The following is a 23,599-nucleotide window of genomic DNA, read 5'->3' on the forward strand; positions in this document are numbered from 1 at the left end:
CTATAAACAGTGCAGTCCAGCATAGTCCAGTGGTCAAGTAGCAGCATTTAACTACCAATTCATCAGGCCTTATAAACGGCTTATTAATGTGTCACCATGTTGAATACTTTGTCCAGGTAGACAAATAAAATATAGCCAAATGAAAAAAAAATTCACCTTGAGGGCCTCATCATTTGTCTACCTGGAAGTTTGAGAGCCCCTATACACTGATGATCACCAGTGGAAATTAAAGGTGAAGATCCAGAATTGCCTGTTGTGTTTGATGTTTAATACTTAACTTAAATACCATTTTAATTATGTATGGTCAACACGAACCTGTGTGAAGTTGGCACCCCATATGTTGCTATGGCTTGTGATCATCCCTTTTCCTCTTGATCACATTTCAGAAGTTTTCAATGGCACTCAGGCCTGGAGATTGGGTGGTCCATCCTCACACTAATTGACAAAGATGTGTGGCTTGGAGAGAAGTGGAGGGAAGCAAGTTATATTCCAAGATAACTTTGCATATCAGTAACACACCCGTCACAGACATGATGATCTGAGGGTGCTTCAGCAAGCCTGACATCGGTCATCACCTATTCTCTGCCAAATTTCACAGCAGGTGCAAGCCCCTGCGGTTGGTAGACCTCTCCAAGTCTCTAGCTAACCATTGACTGACCAGGTGTTGGATTAGATGTGAGATTTGGCCAAGGATTGCTGATTATCTGAGGGGGCTTCAGCAAGACTTGAACTGGGCAAATACATATTTGTGTCGCCACTGAAGCCACATACAAAGTTGTCTTGGGCCAAAGCTTGTTTCCTTCTGTTCTGACAATGCCCCCGAACGCAGAGGACTGTTTTTTTTAGAGAAGGACAATGCTCAAGCCACTCAGCTTGGCCAATCAAGCTGTGGATGGAGGACCACCAGATCAATACCTTGACATGGCCAGCCCAAACAGCAAGCCTGAATGGTCACAAGCCATCAACCCACGCTCAGCAACTTGAGTTCTTGTATCTGGAATAAAGTCATCCCAGAACAATGTGAAAGACTTGTGGAAAGCATACCAAAACGCATGAAAGCTGTGAATACATGTTGTTTTCGAGTTAATATCATCTTGTTTTCTTTGCCTTTTTGAGGTTTGGAAACATTACATCTCATGTAATATTTTGGCCTTTTGTAATTTTCTACAAATAAATGCTCTACTCACAACATTCGAAAGAAATGTAGTCGGCAGTTAATAGAATGAAATAACAATGTTTGTTGTGCTCAAACTTCTCTTGTCTACTCTGTACACACACACACACACTGGGATGGAAAGGGGTGATAGTCCATTGTTTGTATTTGATTTGATTTGATGTTGGGGGATATGCTACAAAATCCTAAGAACTTTGTTGACATGACAAATAAACTCTAGAACTTGAACTTGAACAGTAGCCCTGAGGTGAGTGAATGACAGTCATGGAAAGGGCTACAAGCGGCTCTGCTGGATCCAGCAGATGTGCCCCACTGGCTGTATTTGTTGCACACCTGCCATTGGCCACCAGGTGGCACAATAGACCAAGCTGTTGAGAGCAGTGAGTGAGGTGCACAGCCAGCCCTACCACTGCACTGCGGCTGAAGAGGCTAAACGGCAGACATGCGACTGACGTGTAAATGAGTTAAGTAAGAACATTTTATTTATAGAGAACATTTTGAAATCTGACCAAAGTGCTGTACAGTGGCTGACTAAAGGAAAAATCAAATCAGATAAATGGCCGGCGCAATTCCAGGACCTTAATACCATTAAAATGATCTGGGCTGTCACAAAAATGGCTGATCATGAGGCCAAACCAAGAAGTGCAGAGGAATTGCAGAATGGGATACAATTATAGTGGGCTGCAATACCTGTTGGCTGTTGCCGGACATTGGAACATGAATTTGTTAGTTTGTACATTTTTGAGTTCCAAAGACAGATGTTAAACTGCATTACATTTCTTCACTTTCTGTGAAATATCATAAATTGAATCACTTTCCCAAAATGTCTGGCTTTGAAGTAGAATGTGCAGTGTCCCAAAAGCATTTTTGCTCATTAAAGTACAATTCACTTGAAGAATTTTGACATTTTCTCACCTTTGTAAAGGCACTGCTGTTATTATGAGCAAAACGGTATGTGTGACCTGGGGGGAATGCGAGGTGGATCACAAAATAGGTTTGATCAGTGACTGTGATCGAAGACTTAGGTACCCCATCGTTGGACAGCACGTCAGGCGCCAGCAGATGATGTCACCAGCAGCGGCATTCACCAGACTTGAAAAAAATGGTGACAGCACTCCACAGTGTGTATTGCACACAACAAAATTGCATGTATGCCTAGTGCATACAAGGGGGCAGCCCCAAAACAGCGCCCCAACTGGTTCCCCAAGACTTTAGAAGTTCACCTCGGTAACAACAAAAAAGACACATTAGGCAACAGCAATAATTATATATATATATATATATATTATATATATATATATATATATATATTTTTTTTTTTATTATTATTTTTTTTTAAATTTATTTATTTATTTATTTATTTATTTATAAACAGACACCTGAGAGGTCGTAATGCAGTATTTTATACAAAAGCTGGAGAGCCAGTTCAATGACAGGAACAGACAAAAGGAGGGTGTACTCAGTTACCATTGGGGGGCAATAGAATTTTATTTTTTAATACTAAAGGGGGCATTGGCAGGCCTATGATGAGGTTGGGAGGTTTATGATGAGGTCACCTGGGCCTTGGGAGGTTTATGATGAGGTCAAGGGGGCGTAGGGAGGCTTATGATTAGGTCAAGCGGGTGTTTGTTTCAAAAAGGTTGAGAGCCTAAACCAAAGCTCTCTGTTACTGAAACTCGCTGGGTGAATTCCAATATCCTGACTCCCGTCCTCCCTTACTCACTTTCCTGCTTGTGGTCTCGTGCTGACATCACTGACGACAGAAGTCTAATTAAATATCTTGCAAAAGTGCAATTTGCAATGAGATGATGGTGAATTAAGAGTCCCCCAAAAGTTGTTGTGGCTAGGCTGACAGCGGGGAAACTTGTTTTCTCCACTGAGGCAGCGTATCAGCAAAATGCGAGGCCAGAGGCATAGACAGAGGACGCGAGTCCGCCAATTGGAATCCACCCAGTGGAGTCTGTGCTAAGCCACTCATGGCACATGAGAAAAAAATATTGATACACTGAGACTATTAAATCTCAAAGTTTAACAACATCCAGTCTTATGTTCCAGAACATTTGACTGAATCCTCCATCTTCAAGATTTTTCATATCGGTTTCAGTTCTAGAACAAGTTGGTGAGTAATCGCTAGTGTCTCTTCTCAGTTCTGATCTGCAAAGTCTACTCCGATGTTCCGGAACTTTGGTCAGTTCTAGAACCCTCCTGCTGCGTCCCGGAAGTCTCCTGTTGAGCTGGGCCAGTCTTGGCTCCATGGTGTCGCTGGAGGTGGTTCTTGAGGCTGACGTTGTGGTTGAAGCTCCTCTCACACTGCGGGCACTTGAAGGGTCTCTCTCCCGTGTGCATGCGCATGTGTGACTTCAGGTGGCCGTCTTGGTTGAACGAACGGTCACACACTTTGCATGTGAAAGGCTTCTTTCCAGAGTGAACCAGCTTGTGTCTTTTTAGATGATTTATGTCCTTAAATACCTTATCGCAGACCTCACAAATGTACCTGCCATGCGTCCAGTGCGTTTTCCTGTGAGCACTCCGACTCTGGCGGGTACGGAATCGCTCGGGGCATTCTGAGCAGTAGAACTTCAGTTTCTCTCCCTGATGAGTCTCCTCATGATCAAACTTCTCCTGAACGTACCTGGAAGACATAAGTAGAATAGAGTGGAGTAGAGTTGAGTAGAATAGAGTAGAGTAGAGTACAGAACAATAGAGTAGAATATAGTAGAGTAGAGTAGAGTAAAGCAGAGTAGAGTAGAATAGAGTAGTAGTAGATTAGAGTAGAGTAGAGTAGAATAGAGTAGAGTAGAGTAGAATAGAATGGAGTAGAGTAGAGTAGTGTAGAGTGGAGTAGTGTAGAGTTGAGAAGAGTGGAGAAGAGTAGTGTGTAGTAGAGTAGAGTGAAGTAGAGTAGAATAGAATAGAATAGAGTAGAGTAAAGTGGAGTAGAGTAGTGTGGAGTAGAGTAGTGTGGAGTAGAGTGGAGTGGAGTAGTGTAGAGTGGAGTAGAGTAGATTAGTGTATACTGCCCTACAATATCAGAAAGCAGTATCTTGAAAATGGGTTTAGACCGGAAATTGGCTTCAAAATACCTTCTTTTTCTTGTGTTACGTCATACTAGCCAAGAACGCAGTATAACGTGCATTATACTGCACTACTCCATTGACACCATGGTTTTGGTGTAGACAGTAATACCACAACAGAACGAAGTATAATGTTTTTTGAGCTAAAAAGTAATAAGAATGTTTTTTTTTGTTGCTTTTTTCTTGTATGCATAAATTTCCACCATAAAAAAGTATTATATAGAAGTGTCATCACCACTTAACCTCCAACACATTTGCGTGGCCAGAAAGGACACTTTAAAGCCTTTTTTCTCAGTTTGCCATTTCGAATTATACTGCGTTCGGAAATTGTAGGGGAGTATAGTAGAGTAAAGTGAAGTAGAGTAGAGTAGAGCAGAGTAGAGCAGAGTAGAGAAGAGTGGAGTAGAGTAAGATAGTAGCGTAGAGTAGTAGAGCTGGATAGCAGGGTAGAGTATAGTAGGGGAGGGCTGAGTAGAATGGAGTAATAGATTAGAGTGGAGTAGTGTACAGTAAAGTAGAATATTATATTACATTAAATTACACTTGGCTGACACTTTTATCCAAAGCAACTAAAGCCCTATTCGGACTAGTTTAATGGGGGGACCTGGGGTAAAGTAATAATAACTGGCAAATTTAGTCCAGTCCAAATGTGCCATTTCAGCAAAGATAGTGGACTATATCGGTAAACTTTCTCATAGAGTTCTACCACCTGTGAAATGGTCCGTATAAATTGCCCTAGGTAATACTTATCATAAGCGAATGGGACCCTGTGAAACGCACATCATATCTAATCTACCCATGCTTCCAAAATGTTACAATCTTGAAGTAAGCATTACGTTTTGTTTTAGGGTGTACCTCCAAAATATTTTAACGGTCAAAATCAGGAAGGAGGATCGAAAGCACACTTCAGATGTATTGATATGTAAAGGTTTTTCTCTTTTACCTGTGTGTGTGTGCGTGAGCATTTACCTGAACTGCTTGAAGCAGAATTTGCACTGCGGCCGTTTGTGGTGGAAATGGGCGATGTGTAGGCGGAGACCCTGGAAAAAGAACACATACACACACACACACACATGCACACACACACACGCACGCACGCACGCACGCACACACACACACACACACACACACAATATATATCAACATGGACATGCACATGAGCCATTATATAATTAGGGCAACATCCCAAGTCCATGTGCTGTAATTGTCAATTTCACCATTATCAACCAATGATCTTCAGCAAATCAGCTCACATTTCTCTTTCATGAAATACCACCATTCTCCACTGCATAGGCCACACCAATTTAATTTGTTGGTTCTCGGATTCGCCGCTTGTATTTTGTATCAAAATGAAAAAAAAAAAAAAAACAGTTTCAATACCCCAAAAAATTAAATCGCTTAAAAAAAACCCGAAGACTGCATGTTTTCATGAACGGAGAGGTGTCTCTTTAGTAGTTGGAGGTCATGTGACGTAGAGAACCAATAAAACCACTCCTTTCAACATGCCGATTACGACTAGCGAATCAGGAAACGCGTTACATTCAAATGGTTTTACAGACAAACATGCAATGGCAAGTTGAAGTCCCTAGGTGCATCCCAATATGTGTCCTTGCCTCCTCCACTTGTGCTTGTCTCCTTGTCCCGCCTCCTGGCCCCTCCTCCGTGGAGAAAACGATAAAGTTTCCCAGCTGTCAGCCTCGCCACAACAACTTTTGAGGGACTGCTTTTCATTCACCATCCCAATTGCAAATGAGAAAAAGACTTTACAATTGAGCTTTTGCAAGATATTGAAATATAATGCTGTTGTCAGTGATGTCATCATGACGAGAAGCAAGTGGAGGAGGCAAGTGGAGGAGGCAAGGCCACATATTGGGATGCACCCCCTGTGGGTTAGCAGTAGCAGCGGCGAAACACAGTAGGCTATGGCTCTTAGTGGAATTAGTGGAGTGGGATAGCAGTTTTAAAAAAGTAAAACAACAACTATGGTCCCGCTTGGAGGAAGCAACCCCCCGGGTTACCCGTAGCTTAATTTCTCCCCCTTCCTATTTCACAGGCAGCCCGACGTTTCAGAATAGAATGTTTGACTTCGCTCAACTATCCGAGTTCACATGTGCCAGCGAGTTTTGTGTTCTCAACCAGGCGAGTTTTGCAACGGAGGAGGAGAGAGTTACTATCACAGTAAAAACAGCAAAATGACTTGAGGATATTTTAAACACGAGAGAGTCACAATGACGGGGAAAAACTAAATGGCTTGAGCGGATATTAAACATTGCCACACAAAAACGCAGACGGGTGCGGATAATTGCCCGTTTCAGCCGTGTGCAGAGCTGGCCAAACAACAGGTGACGCGCTAGTCTGTCGGGACTTCTGTGACAGTTTTTAGATAGCGACTAGGGCAGGCTACATACTGCCTATCTGTCGGCAAGGCATCGTTCATGCACCCCGAGACAGCACGAGAGAGAGAGAGAGAGCGAGAGAGAGAGAGACTGTACGGAAGACGATAGCGGCCCTCATATCATCTTTTTTAATTCACCTTGTTATCCTGAGAAAACGGCATAATTAATTAGAGATCTCGAGAAAACAAAACCGTTATCCCGTGATAACGATATAATTAATCAATGAGATTTAAAGCGAGTAGTCTGCGCCAGTGCGGCAACGCCACCCTGTGTCCGAAGAGCCTGCCACCTGTTATGTCTGTCTCAGGTTTGGGAAGAATGTAAACGGACATAATGGATTTCTTCGATGCCTTGAGGGAGAGGGGGGTTCCAGAGGAGAACATCGCCCGGATGATAGAGGACAAGGTGAGACGAATGTAGGCTATTTAAACCTAAATGTTGACAAAATGTCATGCTATTACATGAAGGTCTGTTGGTTGCACTATGCAGTAGGACGCTAGCATGCTAATGCTGCAAAGTGCTCCTCAGTCAGCGCTAGTTGGATCTCTGGTGGTAACCTAACTAGCTTTGCTCAAGTCAAGCGCAGTCTAACCATATTCGTGTTGTTCCTGTGCGTTGTTATTTCTCTGTACATGGCTTTACATGAGGCACTGTAGACTGCGTAGCAAATATCAACCATCTATGTAGGCTAGGCTACTGTAGCCACAGTGCTGAGGTCGCCTGGAGAAAAGCACAGCAGACGCATTTGCCACTGACATCGCAGTCAAGCTGTCATTAATCGGCATAGATTGGACGTTGCCTGCCAGTAATTGCATAAGCAGTTGGGTAGCCTATTGCATCTCATCTGCTTATGATGTTTACACAGCCTCAGCCCTCACGTAACTTTTCCGACAATTTTGTTGTGTAGGGTGGTCATTCTGTGAGGTCTAACCAGTTGTAGTTCTAGTTGCTAGCTGTTCTCAGTGTGATACTCAGTGTTGGACAAGTTACTCAAAAACCGAAATAATACTGACATGACAACGTGTTGCAGTAATTAACTTTTGTCCAACACAGGTAGTTGTTATTCAGCAACATCCTATTCATTCATAAGCTGCTAATTGATTCATTCAAGAACATGAGCGCCAAAATCCTTTTGTCGTGTAATGTTAGTTCTCAAACCTGTTCTTATGTGGGTAGGGAGGGAGAGAGAGAGACGAGTAGGAATGTGTTCACCACACAAAAAATATTACCAATATTTGCCAGTAGGTGGCAGTAGAGTACTGAGAATAGCATTTGAGGGGCTGAGCATTTACCAGATAAGTTGCTGTAGTAGCCTACTAAAATGTAGTGTCTATTATTTACAGTAGTTTTTCCGTCTACTTCTTCTTGTTTCATATGTTGACGTAAGTATTAGTAGTTGACAATTAAAAGACAAACATTAGTAAGTTCACCTGGAAGCATGTGGTTAACGAGATGAGATCCCTTTGCCTTGATGGCAATGATGCATCCTAGCTGTTTTGTTTACCATCACCGTCGCTTTATTTATTATTTTCAGAACTTTTGTTTTTTATCACGCCTACTATACAACACATCACTGGAGTTAAAAACATAATTTTGAATATTCTCTTACAGCCACTTAAAGGACACTGCAACTTATTCCAGTAATGTTATAATGGGTCTACTTCTTCTCCAGTCCTGTACGGATCATGGCACATGTCTTATGAGTTAGTAATGTTTGTGCTGAAGAAAATGAAGCAGCATACAGAAGTACCATGTGGGTACTATGAGGCTGTAGTGTTTACAATGAACGAAGCTCATCATTACTGATTGGAAAATTTAAGTTTTGCAGACGATGTGCTTGTCTTTTTTTCTTCTATGATTTCAGAGTAGTCTAGTAGCCTATTAAAATGGTAACAATAATTGTTCTGGGACGCCCTTCAATTATCTACACCTCATTTATTCCCCGCTCACCTCACTTTCTCGCTCGTACCCACTATCCGCCTCGATCACACCCTATCTTTGTCATCTCGATCGTTGCATCCAGGATTCCGCCTTCGCGCCCCCTCGGTTCTCGTCGCTCTCCCAATATCCGGCCTTGGGGTATCCAGGCAGAGCTCGTAGGCCTGTATTCGCGACTGTGGGTGTTGTCCGAGCTCTCAGTTGGAGCCCCGTACTCCTGAGCCCAAGAATCGTTTTTTAAACATATAGCAAACATCGGGCTCTGCAGTAATTTCAGCACCATGGTCAGCGACCCTGCCGTATACGCTATTTTTTGCGATTTGCTTTTAACATAGGCTCCTCGAGTGCAGTCAGTGGTCTAGCGACCCCGTAATGCACTTTAATGATCCATTCGCCGCGCTGACAGCGGTTCGCCTGCGAGAAGCCCACAATCACGAGAAGCCCGTTCTCCAGCGAGAACGAAGATGCATGCATACATGGGTCACTGAATTCTAACTTCAGATAGCGCTGTATATACTTAATACCCTGAATATACTTGTAGGCCTATGTAATTTCCATTAAATTGGTTGGAATGAATGATAATGCATTTTACAGCCCTGAATCTATGTAATTTCCATAAAACTACCCAATTGTTTTCAAAGTAATTATGCAGAAACAACTAGGCTACAAGCTTGGATGGTTGATTCAATGCAATAACATAGGAAGAGGAAATTTGCACTTAACGGACCCGATACCATGTTTCCATGACATTAGGCCTACTTTGTTGCTGCCGTTTAGTTTGTACCATCTAACTACGGTACTACGATGACAGCCTCTTTCATCTCTGTTGCTGCCGCATAACACTTCCCTGGAAATATGTGCTTAGTTATCAGCATTTTACCTTTTCAGTTGAACACTGTTTCCATTGCTATTAACTAGAAACCACAGCAATTGCACTGGTAATTGTACGTAATGGTAATTTTGCTGTTGTTCCTAATAATAAACAGCTATTACACCGACATTACCATGATTCTACCACCTTATTAGCGATCCATAATGTTAAGTGTTACCTATTTCTAGCAGGGATTGAGCCTGTAATTCAGTAGAGCAAAATGTGACGGTATGCATATGATAGTAGTCTAGTGCAAGTACACGAGGCAGAGCAGTGATAAAGTCAAGACACCAGCATTATATATATATATATATATATATATATATATATATATATATATATATATATTGATGATCATAATAATAATAATAATAATAACAATAATAATATGTGTTTTCAGGTGGACCAAGACATCATGGCAGCAATCGATGAAGACACCTTATCGAGGTATATTCCTCATCTGGGCGACAGAGTGTTTGCCAGGAACTGGACCAGTGGTGAACGCAATGAAGAGAGAAAGAGAATCCTTGTGGATCGACTTAGGTCCAAAATGAGGCTGCCTAGCACCAGTGGTCCAGCACAGACAGCCACTCAAAGCCGCAATAGGACTGGTGTGGGGAACAGAAATGCAGAGAGAGACACAAGGAAGATTGAAGTAGGGTGGATGAACTACCATAATGGAGTTTTGAAACAGGTTCGACGTCCAACTGGAGGTGGCACAAGGGAAATCGTTGTTAGGAAAAGTGACACCATGAAAAAAATACTTGAGGATGCAAAGAAGATGTTTTTCCCTAATGGCAAATCCACAAAAGGACATATGGATGAATTTGAATTCTCACTCTGTGTCATGGGTTCAGGTGAGCCTTTAGAAGACACACTGACTGTTGGGAGTGTCTATGACACAACACATCATAAACTACTTCGATTGTATGTGTGCTCTAAGAGAAAATATGCTGAAACTTCGACTGATTGGAATGCCACACCTGAGTCACCTCCTCCAGACAGCCCACATGCAGAGAGTACTTGTACTTCAGTAAGCAATACCACATCGACACCAGACAGCCTCTCTCCACATGCCTTTTCTTCTACCTTATCTCAACTCAGCCCTATAGTGCCTGCTCCAGTGTCTGAAATAGGACAGCTTGGGTCTACCCCAAGCCCTCCCATACCTGCATGTGTAATTCCACATTCAAATGAGGAAGATGAAGAGGTAATGTTTCTAGGTGATCCTAGGAATTTGTCATGTGACGACGCAAATGACACACTTGTGTATGAGCCACAAATTACACCTATGCCTACATTTGGCAATTTGCTAACCAGTTTGCTTGATGATGATGTGGTTGATGCAACATGTGATGCAAACTCCACCAATTTCTTTGAAAACCCGGAAAATGTTGCAGAGAAACAGCTCCTCACTATTCGTTCAGCCCACTGCATTGCAGATATGATTACTGCCTTCTCTGACCCCAACATCCTGGATGCGAATATTACTTTTGAGCGGGTTCTGGAAAATGGAGACATTGAAAATGGGGTGGGCCGTGGTCTCGTGCTGGACTGCCTAACAGACTTCTGGACAAAATTTTATTTATCAAGGACCTCTGGCACCACCTTCAAGGTACCCAACTTGCACCACACGTACAAAGAGAGGGAATGGGAAGCAGTGGCCCGCATAGTGGCCTTCGGCTGGAAGTTCAAGTATCTTCCAGTGCAGCTGGCAAGGCCATTTCTGTTGGAGGCTTTCTCCATCAACCAGTCCACCTCATCATCTACCTTGAGGGAGGCTTTCTTTAACTATATTAGCCCAAACGAAAAGGATGCCCTCACTGAGGCTCTGAATGATTTCCCCAATGCCGACTTTGATGAGCTGCTAACCATTCTAGGCAGTCACAGCTGCACAACTCTGCCTACAGAGCAGAATTTGGCCAAACTTCTCTATGAAATTGCTCACAAGGAACTTGTGCAAGAACCTGCATTCATAATCAAATGTTGGAAGCCAATCCTGAAGGTTATCACAGAGAGAGACTCCTTCACAGCTGCAGCTCTGGAAAAGATACTGGATGATTTGAAGCCAAAAGCAAGAAATCTGACCAAAACCATTCACTTCCCACATGAAATGTCACAAGCACAGAGGACAACCTCTCTGCATCTTCTGAGATTTGTCAGAGAACTGGATGCACAAGAAATTGGACACTTTCTGAGGTTCTGCACTGGCTCTGACCTGTTCTTGTCCAAAACCATTCAGGTGTCATTTACTGACATGTCAAACTTTGAAAGGCGCCCGGTAGCACACACCTGTTCATGCAGCTTGGAGTTAGCGTCTACTTATGCAACTTTTGCAGAATTTCGAACCGAATTCTTGGGTGTATTGAAGAGTGGAGTCTGGGTCATGGATATGGCTTAACACAATGATTTTTGGGTCATACCTTTGTGAAATATTCCACCTTCATTTTCCAGGTTTGAATTGCTATGACAGCGTATTTGTTTACAGGATTGTTCGACAGGATTCTATGATTTTAAATCATTAACTCCTGAATGTTACTGATGCATTAAGTTATCACTCATCTTATCAGAATGAAAATGTTCTTCTTGATGGAATGACAGCTTGTTTTGCTCTTTATTGCTGATATGACGTTTTCAATGTTTTAAAACCAGCAATGTTTATACTGTCATGTGATATGTCTGGTGCAGTATTTTCAGAACTTGTCGTTACACACATTACTGTGGATTGTGTGATACTGCTGAATTCAGTTTTGTCAGCAATGAGTTGTTCTAATATGTTTTAAAACCAGCAATGTTTATACTGTCATGTGATATTTCTGATGCAGTATTTTCTGAACTTGTCGTTACATACAACACTGTGGATTGTGTAATATTTCTGAATTCAGTTTTCCAAGTCTTGATAGTTGTTTAATTATATGCTTTTCCACTTAATGATATACTTGATATACTTTCCACTCAACTTATAAGAAGGCAGGTGTTTTTCTGACTGTAATGTGTATTTTGCTGCCCTTACATGCGCTTCTTGAATACATTCAAAGTTGAAAGTTTTTGAACTCCTTGGAATCATTTCATTGCCTGTATGAGTTAATCACATAGGGCGGAATTCTCCCGTCTCCACTTAAGTCAGTTTTACGCACGCATTTTTCACGCGCGTGGAACCAACATGGGCGTGATATATGCTAAATGGGAGGATGACTTCATCGGTTGTGGTTTCACAATACATGCAACAAAAGACATTCAGCTGACATGCCAAGTGCAAGTTTATTGAAAGCATGGCCTTAGCAAAAACCAGAGGTGTCAAAACTTAAAAAAAATAAAATAAATAATAATAATAATAATAATAATAATAATAATAATAATAATAATAATAATAATAAAATAAACAAGTAACTTACCGGTATCTGAGTAACCAGTAGACCAGTGTACTTGTCTTACGACGATCAGCTAACTATGCACTGGTTGGATCAAGTTTGTGGTCGGTCCTTGTTAGGTTTTCACTCTTTTTCAGTAACAACACAGTCTATTACCATTAACCCCTTAAGACGCGGCTTTATACATTTGTTGTTACCAGTATGGTAATGACCAAGTCGCGGTGCCTTACCAAAGGGCCTGTGTTGTGTCATAGTATTGTAGTACTATGGTAGGTACATTTCAATGACTATTACAGCGTGCCACTGGAGGTACGGCGCGCATTAAGGGGCTACGGGCGGAATTCTCCCGTCTCCACTTAGGGCGCGATCACACCGGACGCGGATTTTACAGTAGGAGGCGGATGTATTCTATTGTTTGTCAATGAAAATGAGCGGATTACGCGTCTGATATCAGCGCAAGGCGGGTTGCGGATTCTCCGCCTCTCCGCGCCGGGCGGATCGAGTTGAAAAAAGTTCAACTCAAGGCGGAAAACCCGCGGCGGATTTCCAGATGTTCGATAGGAGACCGTTATCAACATTCATATCAGATTCCCTATCCAACGTTAGGAGAGCAAGGAAAGAGCTTGTCTTCTATTTATTTTACATAGATGAATGGACAAAGCATTTTGTGTATGTTTTCACATCATTTAATGACACAACACCTCCGATTAGGCTACGTTGCGAGTGACAGTTGTCGTTACGTTGCCTAGTCACCGCATTCGAATAGGCAGTGGATCCGCGCTTGGTGTGGTCAGTTCTGATTAATCAGCTGGACGCGCATCGCGGATTGTAGGCAGAAACCCGCGTCCGGTGTGATCGCGCCCTTAAGTCGGTTTTACGCACGCACTTTTTACGCACCTTGATCCTGCGCGCATTCTCCCCTCTGAAATATGACCACACCCCTCGCGCTTAACTCCGAAATACAGCGCGTAGCGCAACATGGGCGTGATATATGCTAAATGGGGGGATGAGTCTTCCCCGATTTCATCAGTTGTGGTTTCAAAGAAACCACGGAGCATGCAGCTGAGCGTTTTGGTGCGCAACAGGTTGATTGAAATAATAAACATGATGAAACGTTTGGTTAAAAATGATTTAAAATGCTTATAATTCCCACAGTTAAAACAACACAATGTATTTGCTTACTTTTAAAAGTGCTTCTCCGCTTCTCTGTACAGCAACGTGACATTAATACCATTGGGAATATGTGGATCTCAGCTGTCCGTCAGCATATTACACTTAGGCTACATGCATGCTGAGGAATGAACAAGGAAATCGATCGTAATGAAAAAACGGAGACTTTATTATACATGGGCATGCAATGCCAAGGCAGGACTTCAACGCGCAGCTGATGGGGTGTAAAAGAGACCAGAAGCGAAAAGCCAAAGACATGATCTGATATGTAGGCCTACATTTTTACGTTTAGCTGTAATGACATTCAGGAAATATTTTCTGCCTTACAAAAACAGATAGAACAACCTGTAGCCTACCTCAGTATGTGGCGGTTTTGTATGTCGGGCATCAGTTCAGAAAGTTTTATAGGTTACATGCACATATGCACGAGTTCCAATAAATCACAAAAGTGGAGGAGTTGCAATAAAACCCTTATACTTAACGTCGTAGCTACAACATTATCACCCCGAAAATGGTGAAGGTTGTTTTGAATAGGCATACTTTGAGTGGCTGTTAGGATGACTGGAACAGCGGTCTTTGGTCTGACGTGCCTTGTCAATTTAGCCTACTTGTGCATGGTGCAACGAGGTGTTTTTGGTTTTGGTTACCGTCCGTGGAGACAACATGATGATCCTCATACTGATTAATTAATTACCTGCTTTTGTTTGTAAGTTCACCGATATGAGAACATGCTCTGGGCAGCTGGTCATATTTTGTCACAATTAATGTAGGATGTTTATGTAGTGGAACTGTGAATGAATTTCGATTTGAACTCACGCTGACGGTAAGGAACATCAACAAAGCATAGCCTACCGTGTAACATGTTCAAAATGCGAGCCAAGCGAGCATCAAATGCAATATTACATTTTACCTCATAGTGGCGCGTGACCTTACTACAGCCCTTTGATGCGCGTAAAGGCAAACGCGCTTGAGTGCACGGGAGAATACGCTTAGGATTCATTTACATGCGAAACTCCCTGATTTTGGCCTGGCCCCAACCAAAGTGCGCAACTGGTAAAATCGTGCCTAAACCCCGCTTAATCACAGACTTGAGTAACCGCGGAGGCGCTGTTAAGAATTCCGCCCTAAGTAGGCTACAAGGACTAAATGGAGGAACAGCTATGTAATGTAATGTCATGTGCTAGTATTGTAATTACACCAAAAACACAACAGAAATAAAGACTTAGATTGGCCATCAGATGCTTGATCAGTTATCAGGTTCTTCCAGGAGTGCCTTTATCAATGGCCTCAGGTGTTTGTAGAGTCTAATGGCTCCATCAGCTCCAGGGCGGCGAGTCAAGCTGTGTTCCTCCATCACCAGGAGGCACAAGTCATGTAAGTCAATGTCACAAGGAATATCTGTTTTCCACTGGCAGATGTCTTCACCCAGGATTGTGTTTATTTTGTCCACTTCAACTGGATGCAGATAATCCTGTGCATGGTACAGCTCAGGCACGTTGTACATCATCGCTGGCTTGCCATGGTAGAGATCGCGCCCATTCCTCCCCGGACGAATGCGATGGCTGTCCCACATTTGCACAACTGTGTCCAGCTCGTCCTGTAAGGCAGGCACTGAGTGAGAAGCATGGTTTACACGTGTAACAAAGTACACACACGGCTTTAACCCTGTAAGGTGTTAGTGTTTTTGTTGAATTTTGACCCGGGTATATAGAAAAAAAATATTTTAAAAAGGGGAAAAAATCTAGCTCGTATTCACCCTTCATCATGCTTGTCATCATGCAGGCCTAAATATATTTTTGAGAGTCAGAGATACAGAGAGAGAACGATAAGAGAGACACAAGTGAGTAAACATAATCCAGGCTCTCGGATTGAGCCAAGCAGTGCACTTATCGCGCAAGGTTCCATCATTTTGCTTTCAGATTAATGTTCCTCAGAGAAAACGAGCCAAACCAGTTAATCTCAACGTGAAAGAATAGATAACTGATACTATTTTCTCTAGTAAAAAAAAAACTGAAAACGGGTCACCCGAACACCTTACAGGGGTTAAGCTAATAGATTGCAAATGCAGTTGCGCACAATGACTAAACACTATTACGCACACTATTACGCACACATCCACCACTTTATTCCAACAATTTTACTCTAAAAATGAATTAGCATGTTATGTATTGGTTGTTTACCTGTATAATCTTCAGGAAACAGAATTGCACAAGACCCTTGTCGATGAAATCACCGCTGAAATCACCTGTAGCTTGGAACTCTCTAAAGACGTCTCGCCAGTAATCCACGTTCTGTCTCCTGTACATCCCCCACCAAGATTCGATTCTCTGGTTTGCTGTGCTCCTTCCTTGAATAACACAAGGGGGGCCGTGGACCTCTCCAGTGTCATCTTCTCTGAGAAAAGTCTGTAGTCTGTTGGCATGGACATTTTCGGTTCCATGATCTGATCTCAGGATTTTTGGACAGCCTCCGAGTTTGGAGACAGCTTGCGTAAAATAGGCTGCAATCACGCACGGGTTGCTGTTGGTCGAGTTTGCTTCCATCCAAATGATATGTCTCGAAAATCCATCGATGCAGCCGTTCACCCCAATGCCAAATGGTGACAGCTTGTCATACGAATCCATGTGCCATACGTAATTGGGCCCCGGAACACTGTATGATCTCCTCCGCAGTCTCCTGCCTTTCCGACGTTGCACGGCCTCGGGATCAAGGGTGGTCTGGATCTGGATTTTACTCGACATCATTGTAAATGAGGGCTGGGCCCTCAATGATTCTTCGAGTTTAAATAAATGAAATGAAATGATGATGATGATCTCCGCAACAACATCACGACTCACACGGAATCCAGCTAAAAGGCACCTTGCGTGCATCATACGGTAGCCATGAAGCCGTCCCGGTCCGTTCATGAGGTTAGAGATGAACTCCACGACTTCAGCTGGATCACTATATCTCCGTCTGTATAGACGAAGCCGGGCCAGTCTTCTGCGGAGGTGCCGCGGACTAATTTTGAAATTATCCCTTATTAAAAGACGTAATGAAATCTCTGCCTGTGTCATTCCCTGATCAAAATATTCCCTTATTAGGTTATCAATTCTTCCAGACATTCTGAAGACTAACGTTGCAGCATACAGAACGAGATAGGTCTAGGCTATAGTCCCGAAGTCATCATACAAGCCTCTTCCCGTATGGATGACCAATCTGTCAGCCGTTTACTCGAGAACATGGAAAAATGATTCGTTTTCTCGAGATCACGGAATAATTGTTGTGTTTTCTCGAGATCACGGAATAATTGTTGTGTTTTCTCGAGATCACGGAATAATTGGTGCGTTTTCTCGAGGTCTCGAATTAATTATATCGTTATCTCGGGATAACAAGGTGAATTAAAAGAGTACTACAAGATGGGCCGCTATCGTCTTCCGTAGACTGAGCGAGCGAGCGCACTAGTGCTGTTGTGTCTGTTCGTAGCGCTTGCTAAGAAACCACACTCATGCAGAGCGCTCAAAAACGGGGAAATAGACAAAACCCAATTTACCTCAGATTCCACTGTAAACATAGGCTAGGCTATTTGTGCCTAATGATTTTAAAAATTATGACATTTTTAGCAGGGTTTGTTAAAAAAAAAAAATCCATCCATCCATCTATCTTCATATTGTAACTCTGTACTTGTGCCGTGTGCGGCTGGTATGTTGATCTTACTAGTCAAACACATACTGCCTAAAAGGCTACTAATTTGGTCTTTTCTACCAGCCAAACTGCTTGTAGGCCTAGTCAAGATGTGTTAGTTAGGTAGCCTACTGTCATGTCTTTTATAAAGAGCACATTTGGAAGACTAGTCTATAGCACATGAAATGCTCCAGGTCTTTTAAAATAGCCTATAGCAACAATATAATAATAATAATAATAATAATAATAATAATAATAATAATAATAATAATAATAATAATAATAATTATTATTATTATTATTATTATTATTATTATTGTTGTTGTTGTTGCTATTATTATTGCTATTGTTATTATTTTAATTATTATTTTTTTTAAAGCTGAGGTGCGTGTGTGTATGGGGTGGTGAAAACATTTGGGTGCACATACATTTTGTGCTGGTGCACCTAAAAAAAATTTTAGGCGCACCAGTGCAACCAGTGCAAAAAGTTAGTCTGGAGCCCTGAAGTGCCAAGAAAAAGTCAAGAATCTGAATCAGATTGGACTGTTTGTTTTGTTAAAATTTAATTACTGTAACTTTTTCTGTTACTAGTAGTATTTTGTGCACATTCTGTACTCAAAGAAGAGTGAGATTACATTATTTTTGGTCTTTTATTTTATTGATTTTGAGACTTGTGCTTGTTGGTCACTGTTGTAAGTGGTCTAACATTCTAAAGTTGTACTTTTATAGCTTGTAATTCCATTGATATGGTCACAATGCTGTATTTGCTGTCTTGTTCAATGAAGACTGCGGTTTCAGACTGTTGAATCATCTCAGTTTATTCAAACCAGATTAATATAATAATTGCCCTATGAGCTAATTTTGTGCCTGGTCTATTTGGCTGCCTTAATTCCCTTCTACACTGTCCTTCTCCATGTCCAGGTGTTTGCCTGTCTTGCACCTTCCTTTGGAGGTCCATGTGAGGCTGATATACAGGTGGTATAACATAACAGTCCCCTTATTACATCCGTGGCATTACCACACGACTAATTTTTTTTTTTTTTTTTTCGCCCTCTCGCTTCAACTTTTTCCTGAAAAAATCCGAGAACCAACAAATTAAATTGGTGTGGCCATAAGTGCAAACATATCTTTTATGCGGTCCGATTTTCCAAATACCAAATGTAGTCTTCATATTATCATGAAAATAGTTTTTGTATAAAATCTATTTATTGATACAAATATTATTAATTATTAGAACACTACTAAAGCCTTTAAGTAAGGGATAACGGCCGACGAGCTGACCGGTTATACAAAATTAATGGTGACGCGGCGGCATCGAACTCTGGCAGAGTTGCCTCTGCCAAGCCATTCATTTCGTATAATCGGTAAGCCTAATGCCTTCATGTAAGCCTTCATGTAAGACTAATCAAACTTGAAACAGATCTATTTTCCCCTGCTGATCATCATAGGCTACCTGTCAACTTTGTGCGTAAGAGAGAGAGAGAGAGAGAGAGAGAAAGAGAGAGAGAGAGAGATTCTCCACGCTAAATAAGGGACATTAAATAAATGGATGTTTTCGGATCAACAACTAAGGGAAGGCAGTGGGAAATAAAATGTTAAAAGGTAGTTTCCTATGGGAGGGGAGCAGAGGCTGACGAAGTGACCCTGTTTGGATAAAGTTACTAGCAAGTCGGTGCTTAGAATTTCGGTACAGGGTATTTTTGTTATCTTCTGCTATCTGGGCATTTGTAGCCTACGAATTATGCCAACTGCAGCATAATCTAGTGAGCAAGTAGCCTAAGTCACGTGTGCCTCTATTGGATGTAAGGACGTAGAACAAGAACTTTTAGGGCAACTGACCTGACAACCAAATGCGTTAGAACTGACGACTGAAACCTGCAGTTTAGAATAAGTAACGGCAGTTCGCCTAACTTAGTCGCACCTGTTATAGGGTAATAATTTCAACAACCATCAGCCAATCAGAAAAGAGAATTCCGTTGTGTAGGCAGATAAAAGGCTATTATGCTTCATATTATACATTAAATCATTTGTGTGCGTCTAAGAAACTCTGTTACCCACTGAAGCCCCCTCCACAAATCAGCAAAGGCTTGGTCCTTAGTAATGTGCCAAACATCAAGTGATGTTTCATCCTCTTTGGCAGGAAATGTGAAGACCTTGTTGAGTTCACCTCTTCAATATTTTCATCAACACTGTCGCCCTTAGATAGTGTTTATTGTCTGTCACCTGTGTTATTAACATATTTATATTCACAATGAACCTGAAATAGAAACTATATTTACAAATAATACAGATAAAGCTTATAAAAATATTGATTATGGTTTTCTGGTGAAAGTTTAGCAGTTATCACATCACTCTGAACATGGCTGAAATGTCAACTGTGTTACTGCCAACTGTGTTACCCAGAGGAGCATTTTTGACACTATTCTTTACTCCAATTCTGTTACAGTCCCTCTCAACTGTGTTGCAAATGTTTTTTGAGCTATAAATCTCTTGTGTTGTAGATAAACTGTAAGAAACAATACTGAAGATAATCTCTGGAGATGGAAGTCTTGTATAAGGAGGAGAAACAACTTCAAATTCTATGTATTCATGTTGAATTAAGTGTCATCACAGTTAATAATAGCATCCCATTTATGAAGCTCATACCTCATATGTTCCATATCAGTTGTACAGATTAATGTGTGCGATCATTCCTGACCAAAGTGGGATTGATGAACATGTAGTTGAACGTAGAAATGCGCCTAAATCTACACACACCTCCGACCATGCGTGGGAGTGGAAGAAACATGGAATTGCAAATAATATTGACCACGGCGTATACAGTTTGTTTAAATTGCAATGGAGTATGACAGTGTGCCATGTGTGTCTCCTTCTTATACTTATTTTGAAACACTGTCCTCCACTTCTGTCTATCGCTGCACTTCCCGCCAGTATTCATGTGACGCACCAATCTGCATTTTCCAAACAGGGTGGTGCTCTCAAATTAACATGGCATTTCAATGTATTTTATTTCCATATATGGCTACTTGAAGGTTTTTCGGGATTACTCCGAGAGCGTGCGTGCACAGTCATTTGGAAGGTCATGCAGAGGTGTGCGTAGGATCTGTCAACGCACGTTGTATAAATCCAGATTTTTCTGTACTTGAGAACTTTCTAAATTTGCCTCGTAGGACACAATTAGGTACATTGTACCAACTGATGACAAATGAGGCCCCTGATATTTTGAGATCTTGCTCAACATGAAATAATATACTCGCATGCACATTGTATAACATTGTGAACACACACACACGCACGCACATACACGCACGCACACACGAGAGCGAGCGCACACACACCCACACCCACACCCTCACCTGTGCGTTCAGCACTGCTTTGCCGCATATTTGGCACATTGTTGATTTGGTTTTGTGGAGGCAGACGTGCGGTTTGCTCGGTCGACTCCGGAACATTTTACCGCAGTCGCTGCACAGCTCACGCGGTTGTTCCTCATCATCATCATCATCCTCGTACTCCTCGGAGCAGGAGGAGGGGCGGTCCAACTCGGGCAAGACTCCATCCTCAGGCATCCAGTCGTCATCGCTCTCCTCCGTTTTCTTCTGCAAAATATCGCCATGACAACGCATTGTGATACCTATTTTCACTATATACTGCATTGCTTCATGACAATGTATCGTGATACTTATTTTCACGATATACTGCATCGATTTGTGACAATGCATCGTGATACTTGTTTTCACGATATACTGCATCGATTCGATCATGACAACGTATCATGATACTTATTTTTACAATACTGCATTGATTAATGACGATCGGTTAAATAACAATGATGAAATTGAAATTTGCCACTGGTTCATTTCTTTCAGTAATGTGAAAATAAATCGTCATGACAATGCATTGCAGGGTTTGCATCAGCACTTTATTGCTAAGGCGGCCCCACCATGACAAGAAACACCTACCACCTTGACAAGGTTCCCTGAAAAGATATATTATGTAAAATATTTCATGTTGTGAATGTAATTTCTAAAGTTTCTTATCCAAAAAAGATATATTTTTAACGCCCCACCATTTTGACTAACAAAAATCCTGGGGGAAACACTGCATCTTGATTTTCACGATATATTGCATCGATTCATGACAATGCATGGCAATACTTCTTTTCGCGATATACTGCATTGATTAATGACAATTGGTTATTTTATAATAACAAAATAAAAAATTGCCACTGGTTCATTTTCTTCACTAGAGAGCAATATCTCTGTTGTGATGGAAGCTCTCTCCCAGATGTTAAAATGCATCGTGACAGAACCGCATCCTGGCATGTGTATCTAGCCTGATTGTCATCAACTTTGAAATCTCTTCGAGACTTGAGAAGCAACACCAGAAGATGTTGCGTCACTAAGAGGGCGTGGCCTGGCTATGTGTATCGTGATGTGCAATGAATCATGAAACGCCCTTTACTTTCTACCTTTTGGCGTTTTCCTAAAACGACTTCTCCTCCTCTTCCTCCTCATACTATGCTTTTGTATGTTAACGGGAATATGCGTAGCACCACAGATTTTTTTCTAGGAAGACTAAGGTCGTATTCAGACCAGGAAAGTCTGATAGTTCCCTTTCTTTGGTCCGAACCAAATTGTTTCATTTTGGTGCAGTTCGCTTTTCAGACTGTGTACATTGCAGTAAGTGGACCAAAATCTGTCACGCGCCCCTCATTCAGCTTTTGGTCAGAAACGACACGTGCAACAAGTTCAAAAAGGCAGTCATTTTCATAATTAAAAAATCGTGAACCCACCTTTACTTTCTTTCTTTTGGTCTTGTCCTGATATGACTTCTCCTCCTCTTCCTCCTCATTCTCTTCCTCACTGCTCATTCTTCTTATCTTCCTCTTCCTAAAGCTGCGTTTTCCTTCCTTCTCTTCCTCCTCCCCCTCCACTCTTCCCTCTTCCTCTTCCTGCATCCTTTCTCCTTCCTCCTCCTCTCCTTGTATTCCTCCCCCCTCTTCTTCATTACCATTCTGCTGTTCAGTCACCTCCTCTTCCTCCCCCATCTCCTCTTCCTCCTCCTGCTGCTGTCTTTGCTCCTCCCTTCTATTCTCCTCCTCCTCTTCCTCCTCTTCTCCATGCTCCAGCAGAAGTTGTTCCTCCAGAAGTACTAGGGGGTGCCATCGCCTTCTCCTGCCCGCCCCGCGCTGCTCCTCTCTGGGCACCTCCTCCTCCTCCTCCTCCTCCTGCTCCTCATCTTCTTCCTCCTCCTCCTCTTCATCATCTTCCTCTTGTTCCTCATCTACATCATCCTCTTCCTCATCCTCTTCCTCTCCATCAGGGCTGTTTAAAAGTGGTGCCACCAGGGTGTCTACACAGATTTGACCAAGTGAAAATTACAACATTTTTCATCAAGACTTTTCAATGTCATTTAGAAAAACAAAAAAACTAAAACACATAGACCACATACAGTAATAAAGCAAGACAATAAAAAATAAAAATACATATAAATACACTAGTAAATATATAAATACAAATTGTCTGTGCGTTTACAGAAACGGTGGCACAGTAGCACCAGAGATTCTTTAAGTATATAGAGATATGCCAACATAATAGGTTTCTATGGGCACCTAACGCGACCAGGTTCCGGTCTGCCTAAAGGGCCGTGTCATAATGCTCCTACAATGAATAGAACAGTCCTTAGGTCTGCCTAGGTCTGCCTAAAGGGGGACATAATAGAACCAGGAAACAATGGGCCAATGGAACCTCTCTCTCTCTACTCTCTCTGGTGGAACTGCAGAACTTTAGAACTCTGGTGTCGCCTAGGCAACCATTGTAGAACTTTAGAACTCTGGTGTCACCTGGGTAACCATATAGAACTTTAGAACTCTGGTATCACCTGGGCAACCGTTGTAGAACTTTAGAACTCTGGTGTCACCTGGGTAACCATATAGAACT

The 23,599-nt window shown here is 42.0% G+C and overlaps 2 protein-coding genes across 2 annotated transcripts; both read right to left on the reverse strand.

The window, feature by feature from the left end:
- Positions 1 to 2,557: 2,557 nt before the first annotated feature.
- LOC134455751 (zinc finger protein 37 homolog) lies at positions 2,558 to 22,681 on the reverse strand. The gene is made up of 4 exons (XM_063207031.1): positions 22,453 to 22,681; positions 21,014 to 21,256; positions 5,218 to 5,288; positions 2,558 to 3,806 (listed from the first exon to the last, which is right to left on the reverse strand). The coding sequence occupies exons 1-4, from the start codon at positions 22,615 to 22,617 to the stop codon at positions 3,338 to 3,340; spliced, it is 948 nt and encodes a 315-aa protein (XP_063063101.1). The 5' UTR covers positions 22,618 to 22,681; the 3' UTR covers positions 2,558 to 3,337.
- LOC134455760 (uncharacterized) lies at positions 14,586 to 16,677 on the reverse strand. Its single transcript, XM_063207043.1, has 2 exons — positions 16,175 to 16,677; positions 14,586 to 15,591 (listed from the first exon to the last, which is right to left on the reverse strand). The coding sequence occupies exons 1-2, from the start codon at positions 16,616 to 16,618 to the stop codon at positions 15,241 to 15,243; spliced, it is 795 nt and encodes a 264-aa protein (XP_063063113.1). The 5' UTR covers positions 16,619 to 16,677; the 3' UTR covers positions 14,586 to 15,240.
- Positions 22,682 to 23,599: the final 918 nt, after the last annotated feature.

The sequence above is a fragment of the Engraulis encrasicolus genome, chromosome 1, assembly GCF_034702125.1.
Source record: "Engraulis encrasicolus isolate BLACKSEA-1 chromosome 1, IST_EnEncr_1.0, whole genome shotgun sequence".
Lineage (NCBI taxonomy): Eukaryota > Metazoa > Chordata > Actinopteri > Clupeiformes > Engraulidae > Engraulis > Engraulis encrasicolus.

Bases quoted from the DNA above. Each gene is read 5' to 3' on its own strand.
- LOC134455760 (XM_063207043.1), bottom strand. From the start codon at position 16,618: ATGGATTCGTATGACAAGCTGTCACCATTTGGCATTGGGGTGAACGGC. The intron at 15,592-16,174 runs GTAAACAACCAA...CCTGCCTTACAG, and splicing joins GTTTCCTGAAGATTATACAG to GACGAGCTGGACACAGTTGT.
- LOC134455751 (XM_063207031.1), bottom strand. From the start codon at position 22,617: ATGCAGGAAGAGGAAGAGGGAAGAGTGGAGGGGGAGGAGGAAGAGAAG. The intron at 5,289-21,013 runs GTGAGGGTGTGG...TTCTTTTTCCAG, and splicing joins AAGCAGTGCTGAACGCACAG to GGTCTCCGCCTACACATCGC. The intron at 3,807-5,217 runs GTAAATGCTCAC...TATGTCTTCCAG, and splicing joins TTCTGCTTCAAGCAGTTCAG to GTACGTTCAGGAGAAGTTTG.